This window comes from Phyllobates terribilis, unplaced genomic scaffold (assembly GCF_046119375.1).
Source record: "Phyllobates terribilis strain yellow unplaced genomic scaffold, ASM4611937v1 Scaffold_3__8_contigs__length_932513732, whole genome shotgun sequence".
NCBI lineage: Eukaryota > Metazoa > Chordata > Amphibia > Anura > Dendrobatidae > Phyllobates > Phyllobates terribilis.
Window position 1 is genome coordinate 107,853,217 of NW_027362763.1, and position 16,011 is coordinate 107,869,227.

The 16,011-nt window shown below is 39.2% G+C and overlaps 1 protein-coding gene across 3 annotated transcripts in view; it reads left to right on the forward strand.

Moving 5' to 3' along the window:
• Positions 1-16,011, forward strand: part of ADGRF5 (adhesion G protein-coupled receptor F5) — a 227,988-nt gene that overhangs the window by 163,739 nt on the left and 48,238 nt on the right. For all 3 annotated transcript variants that reach the window (XM_073674108.1, XM_073674106.1, XM_073674107.1), the window contains exons 2-3: positions 1,634-1,759; positions 8,297-8,369. In XM_073674108.1, the coding sequence (XP_073530209.1) occupies positions 1,655-1,759; positions 8,297-8,369 (178 nt within the window). In that variant the 5' untranslated portion in view covers positions 1,634-1,654. The remainder of the gene's footprint in view (positions 1-1,633; positions 1,760-8,296; positions 8,370-16,011) is intronic.

Consider the following 16,011-nt stretch of genomic DNA (forward strand, 5'->3'; position numbering starts at 1 on the left):
CCTACAAAAAAATAAAAGAAATATTTTTGGTATAAGAGTATCACAAGCCCTAAGAAAAAGGGAGAAAAAGAGTGGAAAGTGGGAAAAAAAACAATTGTATGACCCTGATAGAAGACCTGTATGATGACAAAAGATTCAGAGATAAGTAGAAGGACCAAATAATGGATGAAGCCGAGCAAGATGAAGATTTTGACGTTACGCGTATCACCGCCGAGGTTGAGGCTTCCTCAGGGGTATGAAGTGCTGCAGAAAAACAAGTTCTTTATTAAGTAGTTTTTATTGTTCAAAAGTAGTAAAACAACAATGAAAAAATATATAAACTTGGTAACACTGTAATCATGTCAGCCCCGAGGATACTTTATTACGATATTTACACAGAAAGGCTTTAAGAAAAAATGTATTCATACAAATTGCAACACGTTTTTATCTTAATGGTTTAGCGCCGAAATGCGCAGCCCTATGTATTTGTAAATAAACTATTTCTTTGGATTGTATTCACCTTTGTTACTATTTAAGTTACTTCTGAGCAGCAATTAAAGATTTTCACAATTTTTGTCCAATTTTTTTAAGCTTTTTTTTTTTATCTTTATTACGTCTTTGTATAGATTATACAGGATGATACTTATCAGACCTCATTCATCAGAACTGTCTTACAGGGTTAATTCAAAAGATAGTAAGTTATCCCTTTCCCACAGGATTTACTTTGTGCTGTGGATCAAACCAGCGATCCTGAGAACAAAACTGTGGGACCTTGTAGTCTCTTTATGAACGGAGTGAAGGTGCTCATTCTCGACTCCCACTCCATTCATTGTCTATGGGACTACCGGAGAAAAAGTACAGAGCTCGGCTATTTCCATCAGTCCCATAGACAATGAATAAAGAAGAGACCAAGAATGAGCATCTACAATATATTCTCAGGCTCCAGACTGTCTTTTTGCCTTTGGTTTTTTTCCTCTACCAGCTTTTTTTCGGATTCATTATACATCTTTTCTTCATTTTTTAAGTACTTATTTTTATTGCTTTTGTGTCTATTTCTTTGCTATATGTATTTTTTTGACACAGTGGGATTTTTTTTTAGGTTTTATGTACCTAAATAAAATTGGTTGTTGCTTGTCCATTCTGTCTTACTTTATTCCGGGCTTCCTTTGTGAAAAGATTACTTTATAAAACTGGTTGGTTTCTTTATATGTCAAAAGTTTGCCCATAATTTACGGTCCATAACAAATGTAAAAAAAAGCTGTGACAAAACAGGTAATAATAATCTGTAGCAAAGGAGCAGACACGGCAATTGTTTATTTATTAGAGGGGTCAAAATTTGGTTAAAAGTACATTTATGTATGCATGCTGGTTCATTAAGTACAAACTTGTGCCAACATAGTAAAAAGCAATTTCTGTAACGAATTAAAAAAAAGAAAAAACTACAGTACTTAATTGTGTAACTACTCCACCTGACTGCTCAGCAGTGTAATTCTTATAGATATGATTAGATCCTGGAATAATGTTCATTTTATTTCTCTCATTTCTGATTATTCCGCCTTTCCACAAGTTTGTAGATGTTTTTAATTAAAGTGACAGTATAAAAATCTATTTTCCTGTGTACAGACAGCTGAACTTTGCTCCTTTTTATTTGCAGGTTCATAGAACCAGGAACAAGATGCGTCCACAGTCGATATTTATTTTTTTGCTGCTGTCTTGTTGGGTAACACCGACCGAACAGACAGGGGAATCATGGGACCTGTCCTCACTACTGTCCACTTTGGTGAGTGTAATAGTGACAACAATTTTCAAGGAAAACCTCTAGTTAAACTTCTTTACTATAAACTCTTTGGCAACAACAAAAAATGTTATATTCATGTACATGCGTTCCCCCTGATGCTGCCCTCAATGCAAAAGAATATAACTATTATAAAACTGCCCCCTGTGTACAAGAATATAAGTACTATAATACTGCCCCCTATGTACAAGAATATAACTACTATAATACTGCTCCTATGTACAAGAATATAACTACTATAATACTGCCCCCTATATACAAGAATATAACTACTATAATACTGCTCCTATGTACAAGAATATAACTACTATAATACTGCCCCCTATGTACAAGAATATAACTACTATAATACTGCCCCCTATGTACAAGAATATAACTACTATAATACTGCCCCCTATGTACAAGAATATAACTACTATAATACTGCCCCCTATGTACAAGAATATAACTACTATAATACTGCCCCCTATGTACAAGAATATAACTACTATAATACTGCCCCCTATGTACAAGAATATAACTACTATAATACTGCCCCCTATGTACAAGAATATAACTACTATAATACTGCTCCTATGTACAAGAATATAACTACTATAATACTGCCCCCTATGTACAAGAATATAACTACTATAATACTGCCCCCTATGTACAAGAATATAACTACTATAATACTGCCCCCTATGTACAAGAATATAACTACTATAATACTGCTCCTATGTACAAGAATATAACTACTATAATACTGCCCCCTATGTACAAGAATATAACTACTATAATACTGCCCCTATGTACAAGAATATAACTACTATAATAATGCCCCTATGTACAAGGATATAACTACTATAATACTGCTCCTATGTACAAGAATATAACTACTATAATACTGCTCCTATGTACAAGAATATAACTACTATAATACTGCCCCCTATGTACAAGAATATAACTACTATAATACTGCCCCCTATGTACAAGAATATAACTACTATAATACTGCCCCTATGTACAAGAATATAACTACTATAATAATGCCCCTATGTACAAGGATATAACTACTATAATACTGCTCCTATGTACAAGAATATAACTACTATAATACTGCTCCTATGTACAAGAATATAACTACTATAATACTGCCCCCTATGTACAAGAATATAACTACTATAATACTGCCCCTATGTACAAGAATATAACTACTATAATAATGCCCCTATGTACAAGGATATAACTACTATAATACTGCTCCTATGTACAAGAATATAACTACTATAATACTGCTCCTATGTACAAGAATATAACTACTATAATACTGCCCCCTATGTACAAGAATATAACTACTATAATACTGCCCCTATGTACAAGGATATAACTACTATAATACTGCTCCTATGTACAAGGATATAACTACTATAATACTGCTCCTATGTACAAGAATATAACTACTATAATACTGCTCCTATGTACAAGAATATAACTACTATAATACTGCCCCCTATGTACAAGCATATAACTACTATAACACTGCTCCCTATGTACAAGAATATAACTACTATAATACTGCCCCCTATGTACAAGAATATAACTACTATAATACTGCCCCCTATGTACAAGAATATAACTACTATAATACTGCCCCCTATATACAAGAATATAACTACTATAATACTGCTCCTATGTACAAGAATATAACTACTATAATACTGCCCCCTATGTACAAGAATATAACTACTATAATACTGCTCCCTATGTACAAGAATATAACTACTATAATACTGCCCCCTATGTACAAGAATATAACTACTATAATACTGCCCCCTATGTACCAGAATATAACTACTATAATACTGCCCCCTATGTACAAGAATATATCTACTATAATACTGCCCCTATGTACAAGAATATAACTACTATAATACTGCCCCCTATGTACAAAAATATAACTACTATAGTACTGTCCCCTATGTACAAGAATATAACTACTATAATACTGTCCCCTATGTACAAGAATATAACTACTATAATACTGCCCCCTATGTACAAGAATATAACTACTATAATACTGCCCCCTATGTACCAGAATATAACTACTATAATACTGCCCCCTATGTACAAGAATATATCTACTATAATACTGCCCCTATGTACAAGAATATAACTACTATAATACTGCCCCTATGTACAAAAATATAACTACTATAGTACTGTCCCCTATGTACAAGAATATAACTACTATAATACTGTCCCCTATGTACAAGAATATAACTACTATAATACTGCCTCCTGTGTACAAGAATATAACTACTATAATACTGTCCCTTTGTATAAGAATATAACTACTAAAATACTGCTCCCTATGTACAAGAATATAACTACTATAATACTGCCCTCTATGTACAAGAATATAACTACTATAATACTGCCCCCTATGTACAAAAATATAACTACTATAGTACTGTCCCCTATGTACAAGAATATAACTACTATAATACTGTCCCCTATGTACAAGAATGTAACTACTATAACACTGTCCCCTATGTACAAGAATATAACTACTATAGTACTGTCCCCTATGTACAAGAATATAACTACTATAATACTGTCCCCTATGTACAAGAATATAACTACTATAGTACTGTCCCCTATGTACAAGAATATAACTACTATAATACTGCCCCTATGTACAAGAATATAACCACTATAATACTGCCCCTATATACAAGAATATAACTACTATAATACTGCTCCTATGTACAAGAATATAACTACTATAATACTGCTCCTATGTACAAGAATATAACTACTATAATACTGCCCCCTATGTACAAAAATATAACTACTATAGTACTGTCCCCTATGTACAAGAATATAACTACTATAATACTGTCCCCTATGTACAAGAATATAACTACTATAATACTGCCTCCTGTGTACAAGAATATAACTACTATAATACTGTCCCTTTGTATAAGAATATAACTACTATAATACTGTCCCTTTGTATAAGAATATAACTACTATAATACTGTCCCTTTGTATAAGAATACCACTACTATAATACTGCCCCTATGTATAAGAATATAACTACTATAATACTGCCCCCTATGTACTAGCATATAACTACTATAATACTGCCCCCTATGTACAAGAATATAACTACTATAATACTGTCCCCTATGTACAAGAATATAACTACTATAATACTGCCCCTTTGTATAAGAATATAACTACTATAATACTGTCCCTTTGTATAAGAATATAACTACTATAATACTGTCCCTTTGTATAAGAATACCACTACTATAATACTTTATATAAAAATGTGAAAAATATCCAGACTGTTTTCATTTATGTAAAATTCACCTTCCAAAACTCTTCAGGCTCACAGATCAACTCTTGTTTTCTTCAAAGTAGCTAATTTAATTAACTTCAACAATCGGTTTGGCTCTCTCACCGGAAAAGTAGCTAAAACCTCACATTTCTCTATATAAGGCTAGGAGAATGGTGACGCGAAGAATCACTTATCCTCGGTGTTTGGTCTAGGTTTGAAGAAATATGTCATATAACCCCAAGCAAATCCGCAATAATTACCAAGCTATGGAACAAGAAATTTGAGTTTCTTAGCTCTTCTCTGACGGAACAGAATTTTGTTTGTTTTTATTCTTCACTTCCTTCTCCAAGTCTAGAACGAACATCATGATAATTTGGTTATCACGCTCTGAGAGTAAAATTAAACGTTACTATTTGGTTTTGGAATCTGCGTTTGTGATCAGGATAAAATTTACCAAGGGGAAGATTTTTTTGGAGGTGGTTCATGACATTTTTGAATTTTGTAAATTGGACGTTTGCAGGTCCCTTATTTATGTTATGTGCAATCTTCTGTTTATGGGGCATAGTGGTTTTGCCTAAGCCTTCTTCTAATTTCCATGAGGACATGTTGGACATCGATAACTCTGCAGCCCCAATGTGGGGTCCAGCATTTGCAGATGGGTCATACTTGCGTCTTACCATTCTTCTGTTCTAAGACCTGCATGGTCTATTCTCCATGAGCTGTGTAGACCATGTCACCATGGAAAAGGTCTGGCTCCTTGAACCCTTGTTGATCAAGTCTTATCACTGTGTGAAGCTAATGGTAACCCAATATTTCCAAAGTCGACATTGTTATTTCAGTGAGTAACTGTTCAACACATGATCTACTTGATAATAGAAGAGTTTTTGGGAAGAAACTTTACTTTTATGGTGGCCATATGCCCTAGTTATACATATGAACAAAGGTTTTGTTTTTTTCCAACCATGATAGATGGTCATGATACCCAGAAGTCGAGCAGATCATGGAGTGAAAGGTCTGAAAACTTCCAGAAGACCAATCCCATGACCATATTTGGACCATATATTATTTACTTACCATATATATTTTAAAAATTAAAATTGCTGGATTTATGTAACCTTACTTACTGGAATCCCAAACGTACACTCATTAATGAGGAATATTCTTTACAGCTTCTGATCCCACATTTCTTAGGTTAGACATTTAATTCATTAAAGAACCATTACATATGTGGCTACATTCTTGCTAACAGGTCTGCTAGATATTGAGGGCAGTAATAATGCAATAACTCATATACATTGATGGCCCCATACACTTTAGTTTAAGGTAGGGCAGATTCACAGATTTTGGCAGAACCAAATGACCACCCTGTGAATACCCCCCCTCCCAACCAACTGATGATGAAAGCGACTAGAAGGATTGGGCAGTTTGAGTTTGGTAGCCTAATTCTATTGTTCTTCAGGGAGGCATGCCACTGCCACAGTTGTTCTCATTATTTGTTAAGCCCCCTATTCACATTAGATAACTGTTGGCTGAACGATCATTCCAACAACCATTTTTCTCGACTCTCTCATTCTCAGGAATGCTTGTCTCAGCCAAGTTCTCCTGGGTTTTCTGTAAGAGAACCACTGTCCGGCTCATTTGGCAGTGACTTATCTACCAGAGAAGAAAAGAATCAGTGGTTGGAATTCCAACCTGTCAAATCCTTCTTTTCCCAATATCGTCTGTCCCCAAGACATATTAGACTGCTGGCCGATCCCACCTACATTGTCAGCTATGGAAAACTATAGTCTAACTTGTATGGGGGCCTTAAGTGAGCAGCATTTTCTGTATGATCCTGAAACAGTCAGTCTTGTAGAAATCACGCAGAGAACACAAGATATTGATAATTCCATCTTCTAGTGGCCAGCTGACTTAAAGGGTTTCCCCAATAATGTAATAAAATGCCCCCTATCACGTAATTAAAACAGCAGTCTGAAGAAACACAGCTCATAAGAACTGTGTCTCAACTGACAGAGGGGCTGAATTGCAAACATACATACATCTATAAGTCGAGGAGAAGGGCTGTGACAGCAGAAGAAACTCATCTTCTCATCAGCTTAGTTAACATAGAAGACTCTCAGGCTGGAGAAAAAATCCTTTGTGCTCAGTCAGTCTTGAAGAAGATTTATTCCTTCTCCTGTCACAGCCATTGTCCTTTGCTTATGGAGGTGCTTACAATTTAGCTCCTCTGTCAGTTGAGACACAGTTGTCAGGAGCTGTGTTTCTGCAGATTGCAGCCTGTCTTGACACGTGGCGAGGATGGGCTGCCATTTGAATTTTATTAGATTCCTGGAGAGCTATTTTACTATTTTTAAGGTTGCATTAATAATCAATGTGAAAGTCCCACAGGGCAGATGGGGAGGGGGGGGCTCCTGCTGCAGACAGTTGTCTTACAGCTACACACAGGAGAGTAATTAGGAGGAGGATATGACTGATGTCCTGAGACACACAGAAAAGATTTCTTGACATATTTCTTAGTTTGAGTTGTAATATGAGACAAATCAGATCAAACAAAAAGAGTCTAATAAGGAAGGAAGTGCTGGGATAATTTTAGGTGCATTTTGTGCTTTTAGCATTCCTTTGACTCGCTTGTCTAGTTTATGAAGTCAGTTTTCTTGTACGTTATTGCGTATTACACAGTTAATAGAGGGGGTCTTCAGTTCAGAATCTTTATCTCTTGAGCAACAAGGAAAGCAGTTACAAAGCGCGTCTCACCCTCCGGAGGATCTGACCTGCCCTACGTTATGTGGACAATCCATTTGCATCAACACTGTTGCTCAATTTTCTCAGTGGAGGTGCTTAGTGGTTGCCCCACATATGACAATTGATCGCTGTGGGTTCCAACACATTAATACTTTGTGATTTCGTTATTGTCAAGGAATCTTTTTTAAGAAACTTGATTCTGAATCCACAAAAACTCCTAAGTTATATAACAGGGGTTCAGTGAGGAACCAAAATGTGTGTGTGTGTATATATACAGTGTGTGTATATATATATATATATATATATATATATATATATATTAATTGAGAATGAGATCTCACGTGATGGTTGGGGTGGGATAGATATTGTCGTCAAGCCTCAGGCTACACCTCTGATATACAGTATATACCTAATGCATGTAACAATAACTTATCATTGTGTTTCCATTACAGCTTCACGGAGATCATGAAATCGAATCTGAAACATTTCTCGAAAGAAGTTTGTCAAGAAGAAAGCGTGCAACCAGTAATGGATCATTCTATTACACTTCCCCTAAGAACTGAGTATATTCAAGGTCTTTTATTGCATGTATGCCACAAATAGGTCTCAAATAAAGCATAGAACTGGCTTCCCAAATAACAATAATCCACTTTTTTCTTTATTATGTGGGTTCTCTTCTCAGAGATTACCCTTTTAAAAACATGGGTGAAAGGACGATCAGCTGATCGTGTTCTATCATTGAGAGCTATGTATTTTCCCTGCAGTGGCCACTTGTTACGATACTGCCATAGTACTGCTGGAAACCAGTGACCGAAGGAGCATAAGCAGGAACATCAAGTGGTGGTAGAAGTTGTTGAAGTTAGCAAGGAGTTGTAGGAAACAATCTGTAGATGAATTAGAACAGTCTGGGTAAGAATGTTCAGGAGCTGGAGACTGAAACTAGGCTAATAGCTACAATACTCAAGCAATGAGTAAGAGTTCCATGTGGCTTTAAGTAGGCCCAAACAGGAAACAATATGGATTTCATAGATTCAGATTCCGCCATCTTTGTAAAGGGCAATTTCAGAAAACAATAGCAGCCTCCAATGGTAAGGGCAACAGAAATCCTGACACCACTACAGGAGAAACGTAGTATTACATGGTGGTCATTCATACTGGCAAAGCGGAAGCCTGTTCTACACAGCAGCTCTCCATTCTGTATCATTGGTTGATAGAGGGGTGTTCCCCTCTTGGTACCCTCTTCTATGATCTACATATGCCCTAATGGTTCAAATGGACAGAGGTTCTTTTTACTGTATGACACAACGACTTTTAACTGTTGGCCGAACAGTTCATGTCTTTAGTAACGTACCACTTCACTTCCTCTTTGATTCATGGTTGCCGGAGGATGGTACGTTCCTAAAAATTGACTGTTCAGACTACCGGCATTGCTCAACTGCTTGCCAGAAAAGTCTGATCGGGAGCTCTCGGGAAACCAGACATTTTCAGAGTGGCACTTGCCATTGCATGCTCATTGCCTAGGAAACTTGACTTAAAAATCTCTCCGTTTGTCAGAATGTAAAGGATTTTTGTTAAGCGGGAAATAGCTTGTTTTTACGAGCAATTTTGCAATTTTATCGATGTAACAAGATGAAACAACCCCTTTAAAGGTAACCTATCAGGTCCCTCATGCACTCCAACCCAACAGCATCTATGTATTAATTGATAAATTCCCTGCCTAACCAGCCCTTTATCCTGTTGGAAAACCTAAACACATGTTGAAAAAAAGTATTTATAAGTTTCTAGGTTTTTATACAAATTAGTCCTTAGACTAGTTGATGGGGCGTTTGTTTCCCCAGACTAGTCATCCGGAAGTGCAGAAGACTGCTCACGTACATCTTCTGCACTTTCGGTCAAGCATCACAGAATGGAGAAGATGGAGAAATTAAGTTCTCCAACTTCTCCGCACCTGTGATCCGATCTTCACATGCGAAAGAATCAGATCACCATAAAATTACACTCGGACCTAGCTCGCAGCAGAGTTTGAGCTGAGTGTCATTTGTATATAGCATCCATTTCTCACGCATAAGAGAATCATCAGATGCCGTATGCTAGTGTGAGCGAACCCTAATTCATTATTTATGCGCGCCTTGTTTAAGTTAACTTTACTTGGTTTTGTCTGTTTTTTTTTTTTTTGACAATGTGGCCACAATTTTCCTGATCCAGATTTTTTTAGCCTTAAGGCTAAGTGGCCATGATGCAGATATGCTGCAGATTTTTTCCGCATCTCCCTGGCAGGAAAAACGCATGTAAAATCGGATTTTACATGCGTTTTTCCTGCCAGGTAGAAGCGTTTGTCAAGCGTTTATGCATGCATTTTCGCATGCGGGTTATCAAGCGCTTTTCCACTTGTAAAAGTGCTTGACAACTTGGTCATGTGGCGCCCCTGAGGTTTCGGTCGCCACAGAGGTACTGCATCTCACCCAGAGGTGTGGTATCCCTCTCTCAGGTAAGGAAGAAGTACAGCCCGGGACCCTAACACCTGCATCCAACACTACACTACTCCAGACCAGCTGGAAGGGCAAGATGTGTCGCGCTTCCTGCTGAGCCCTGTCCCTGGCTGGAGTGGGGGGAACCAAAGTAGGGGGAACCATGTAGTGGGTGTGGGTGGAGGACGTAGATCAGGGGAGCACTTGTGAGAAGTGATATAAAAGAGGGAATCATCTTGGGTGTGTAGCCAGTCAGTCAGAGGAGGACAGTGAGAGGAGCAGGAGCTCTGCTCAGGAGGAGGGCCTGAGGAGAGGCCCAGGACAGACTGAGGAGGAGAGGAGCAGGAGAAAGGCTCCAGGAATGTGGAAGGGACCCCAGGGGTACAGGAAGTGCTGGAGGCCACCCGTACGCCCGAATCTGCCAGGCGGTGGAGAGATCAAGCCGCAGAGGGGACCGGCCCCTAAACTAGTGGAGAACTACAAGGCTCAGCTAGTAACCGGAGGCTGTAGTATTTCAGGTACTGCAGCCACAATCCACATCTGTCTCACCAAGAAGGTAGCCATAAAGGACCCAGAGGACAGAGAAGACGTCGCCCGACAAGGTCCGCGGTCACTGGATTGGGACACTAGGTGTGAGGTGCAGGGAGACGGCCAGAAGGAACACACAGAAGGGGATCCCGCTGTGTACTCTGGAGGTACCTGAGGGTTGTCTGAACCCCTCCCTGAGTAAGCACAGGACGACGTGGGAAGTTACCCTGGCCCTGGTAACTTGGAGTCTGAAAATCGTGAGTAAAACCCTGAAGATTGCACCCCACCATCTCTGTTAGTTATTGCTGCTGCGCCATCACTCCCTGCACTACACTGCACCACGAGTGCTACTTCATAACAACAACATCTACACTGCCCTGGAGCTAAGCTCTACCTGTGGAGAGCTAAACCAACTCTGCTGCATTCACACCAGCTCCAGAGGACCTTCTCCGCAGCGGCGGCTCCACATAGAAGCATACAACAGGTGGCGTCAAGAACTGTATATAAAAACTATAAATCCCCTGTAAATATCTCCTTTTATTGACCGCCCTGGGTCACGGACCGGGTCACCGCCACTGTGACATCTACCCTAGCAACGACCGGCCTGGTACAGAGTACCCCACGGCCCAGGGGGCGCGTCAGTCACACTATATAAATCCATGCAACCGGCATGGATTTATATAGTGTGACCAAGTTAATAGTTAAAAAAAAGAATAAAAATGGTAAAAAAAAACAACATTATACTCACCTTGCGATGGCCTCTGGTCTTTTCTCCAGTGCGTCCGGTCTCCCCGGCAGCTCGCGATGGAGTAAAAGGACCTTTCATGACGTCATTTAGTCATGTGACAGGTCACGCGACCGCCGACATCAGCGGTTGCGTGACCTGTCGTATGACTAAATGACGTCATGGAAGGTCCTTTTAAACCATCGCGAGCCGCTAGGGAGCCATAACGCATCATACAGGAGACCGGGGGACATCGTAAGGTAAGTATAATGTATATTTTTTATTTTAATTCTTTTTTTTTAACAGGTTCTATGGTACCCGGGTCCGAAGGAGAGTCTCCTCTTCTCCAGACCCGGGTACCATCCGCACATTGAATCGCTTAATATCCGTGTGTGCACATGTAGTCATGCGGATATTAAGCGATTCAATGAAAGTCAATGGCGCCAATTACGCTGCGTGTCCGCAAAATTAATGGACATGCTGCGTATTTTTCCGCAATGATAATCCGCAGCAAAAATTTCCGCAGCATGTGCATAGCACATGCGGATTATCACTGGGGACAATGGGGCACGTATTACCAAGTGATTTTTAAGCATTTTCGCTGCGGAAATTCGGCGGCAGAAACGCTTGAAAAATGCATAGTGGGCACACAGCCTTACTCAACATTTTTTTGCGCAGTTTTGCTCTCAGCTAAAAACCTACATGCGACATTTTAAAGGATTTTGTGACTTTTTGCTCTTAAAAGGCGCAAAAAAAGTAAAAGATAAGAAAAAAAAAAGCGCATCTTTGATTTTGTGAAAAATTTCCCAACCCATTTGGAAGAATTTGGAGCAAAAAAGAGCAAAGAATGAAACAAGAAAAACTAGAAAAGTCACTTAAAAAAAAAAAGAAAAAGAAAAAGCAAATGATGAGTCACGATCAAAGTTTATTAGAAACTTGTAGAACTTTTGATGTATGCAGCGATGTCGCTTTATTTGTATAAAACCAGGAAACCCCTTCATTTTTGAGTATTTATGGCAGCGGATCAGAATCCACGTGTTAGAGCTAATTATTAGACATGTCGTACACAGGTTGCGGCAGAGGCGCTTTCTTATTTGTATAGTAATAAAAACTACTCAGACAAGTTTAAACAAAAGAAAATAAATTAGTGGTGCACACAAAGCCAATATTGTCCGAGCTGATGACATACTTAGCTGTGTAAACACCCATATTAAACCGAATCAGCAGCAGGCGGACAGTGAAGTTACCGGGAAGCTGAGGGTGGTGCACGGTTGTAGTAGGGCCGTATATTCATAAGGGGTTTTCAATGTTCAGAAGAAACAACAGGGAAGAATAAGTACTTACTCAATGTCACTGGTGACCCAAATTGGCACCACTTGTCACATCAAAGACTGCACGTCTGATGATGGGATGAAGGCTCAGCACCTGGAGCAGAAATATCAATCAAATATATTTATTTAGAGGGGAGACGTAGCTATGGGATCAGCAGATGGATGGGATAACAACTGCACCCTAATTATAGTGGTCACATCAGAAGATGACCAGGCTGTTACTGATTAAAAATCACTATACCAAGACCGATATTACCGCCATACAGCGACCATATAGTGGTAGATACCAGTCCTACAGAACATATGAGACATTACAGTACAGTTTTATATAGTGTCTCAAAGGTGACGTCCTTTCTAATGGGAGTTGTTCACTTTTCCCATCTTTTTCCATGTGACCCAGACTGCCATGACTATTTCCCACCGCCGCGACTCGTCAGCAGAGGCTAGATAATCCCCTATTCGCAACCTAAACAAACTTCCCATTTTGCTGTCATCCCAAATTCTGAGTCTGTTGCTTCCTCATTTGCTCCTCTTTCTGCCCTCATATTGTAAAGGACACAATGGTGACCAGATTTCCTAAGTAATAATGTCACTTGAGTGCACTCTTCAGTAAAAATAACCCCAAGTTCCTTTCCAAAAAAGCAATAATTTGCAATTTTCCCCTTCAAAAAATAAACACACTTTCAGTAAAACTAAGTCCCCAAGTGTTACCTTTAAAAAAGCAAAAATGCCCATTAGTACCCTTGAGAAAATAAATAATGCCCCCTTGATGACCTTTTAAAAAGAAACTGTCCCCTTCTTCAAAGTAATTGTGCCCCCTTTCAAAAATAATTATCGATGTTTTGCCCCTTCAAGAAGACCTTTGATTGAATTAAATACCTTTTGTAAAAATCCCTGAGCTCCCCTGATTCGGTCGCACTTTTCTGTTTTGCGCTGCGTCGCTCCATTGCAGAGATATTTACATTTGTTCATTTTGGAGCACAGTATGTGAAATCTCTGCTCTGAGGTCCAACTGGGCGTTTCTTCATAGTCTTCTCTGTGGACATGTGTTATCACTCCTCCCTTTTAGATGCTTCCAATCACAACTCAGTATCTTATTTAACAGTTAACAGTATCAGATTCTGCTGAGCTAAGATTGGCAGCATCTGAGAGGGAGGGCTGTAAGCTCATGCCCCCAGACTCTGAAGAAAGGCGCAGATAGACTGCAGAGCAGAGATTTCACATACTGCACTCCAAAAGAAGCAAATGGGGATATCTCTACAATGGAGCGATGGAGCACAAAACGGAAAAAAGCAGCAGAATCAGGGGAGCTCAAAGAATTTTATAATGTATTTAAATCATTTTTTTGCGCAAGTGACAGATCCTCTTTAAGTATCCAATATACAATTAAAATTGCCAACTTTGAAACCCAGAAAAAAATAAAAACTTATCCTCCCCACAACCGGGATCCCTTGAGCTCTCTTCTGCAGTTACCAGCCAGGTGCAGGCAGCGTCTGTGCAGGGACGCCAAAGTCCTGAAAGTGGCCTCAATGTCCTGTAGGCTGCAGACCAAAAACAGGCTATGATGCCAATAAGATGGAAAATAGCAGGGCACGGAACCTACCGCTCCACAAATTATCATGATCTTCAACTGTTACAGAGCTCTTTGGATGCCTGCCAATTAGAGTTGAGTAAAACTATTTACTGGACTCTGGCATATTGGACATGCTGGTAGTTCATGGCTCATGGACCCAAGTCCTGGGAACCTCTGACTACCTGTGCTGTTTTTGATTAGTAGTCCTGATGCGATGTCATGCAATGGCATGACGTCACAAGGCTCGTGAATCAGAAGAGGCCCCGTGGTTGCCAGAGGTCGTAGGAGGTTCTCATCACTCTGATCTGGTGGCCACAGAGCAAAGTGATTTCTCAACCAGGGTCCTGCGTAATTATAGTGATCACATTTTACCGACAAAACAATTGAAAGTGTCGACAGAGATAAGAAAAAATATCATAAAGACAAAGAATATTCCAAACAGTTCTGTAACTGGGTTTGTTGCAAATATCAGAGGAAGGGAAAGAGAAGATCACCAAGTAACTGTGCAAGTTGCACACTAGAGTTGGAGGTCACCAGGAGACCTTTGACAACTTGGATGATTCTTTGACCTAGATGGGTGGTGTTGGTCCTAACACATGGCTGGATGAGGGGATGCCCTGTACGGCAGGTTCTGGAAGGATTATGAACATAAAGGTTACAATAAATGTAGGAATATATAAGAAAACAATTGTAGAAAACCTACAGCAGACCGCAAGAGAACGACAACTTATCTCACTTTCCGAAAGACAACAACCCCAACACAGAAACAGCCTGAATATTATTATCATCCCCGCTGCCCTCAATAATGCCGCCTTCCTCAAATATTACATAAAAAATGTCTATTTATTAAAATTCTCATAAACTCAATGTTTATTACATGGTTTATTGAACGAGTCTCATGACAAAGGACATTTGGAGGGCACCATTTATGTGTGGGTCATGGGGATTGTGCTCTTTATGGGGATGTGAGAGGTTGTGCGGGCACTTCCAGAGGGACACCGAGACGCTGGGTGTTGTAGGGAAAGAGGTGTTGGGGTGAGAGATGACTGGCGGAAGGCACTGACTTTCGCACACGTCCGATGCTAGACTGGCTCAATATTCCATGGTTTATTACGCATTTATGGCCAAATCTTTATGCATCTTATGTTCTATTATATTCAGTCAATTTTGCTTAACTATTTACATAAAAAGTAAAAAATCATGAGCTGCAGTTTACAACAGCACGACACAATAAAAGATGGAACGTCAGGGTGATCATTACTCTTTATAGTCATGGTATGCAGGAGTAAGGTGCCCAGGAGGAAACTGCAAGCAGACTAAAGAATAGAAAGATAAATCCATCCTTTTTTTCACATTACATCCACAAACTTACAGTGGCCTGCAAAAGTATTCACCCCCGTGTTATTGTTCATGTTTTGCTGCCTCACAACCTGGAATTTCACTGTTTTTTTGAGGGTTTGCATCAGTTTATTTAAAGAACATGCTGACAACTGTGAACATTTGGTTTTCTATCTATTGTGATGCAAACAACAAATAGGCCAAA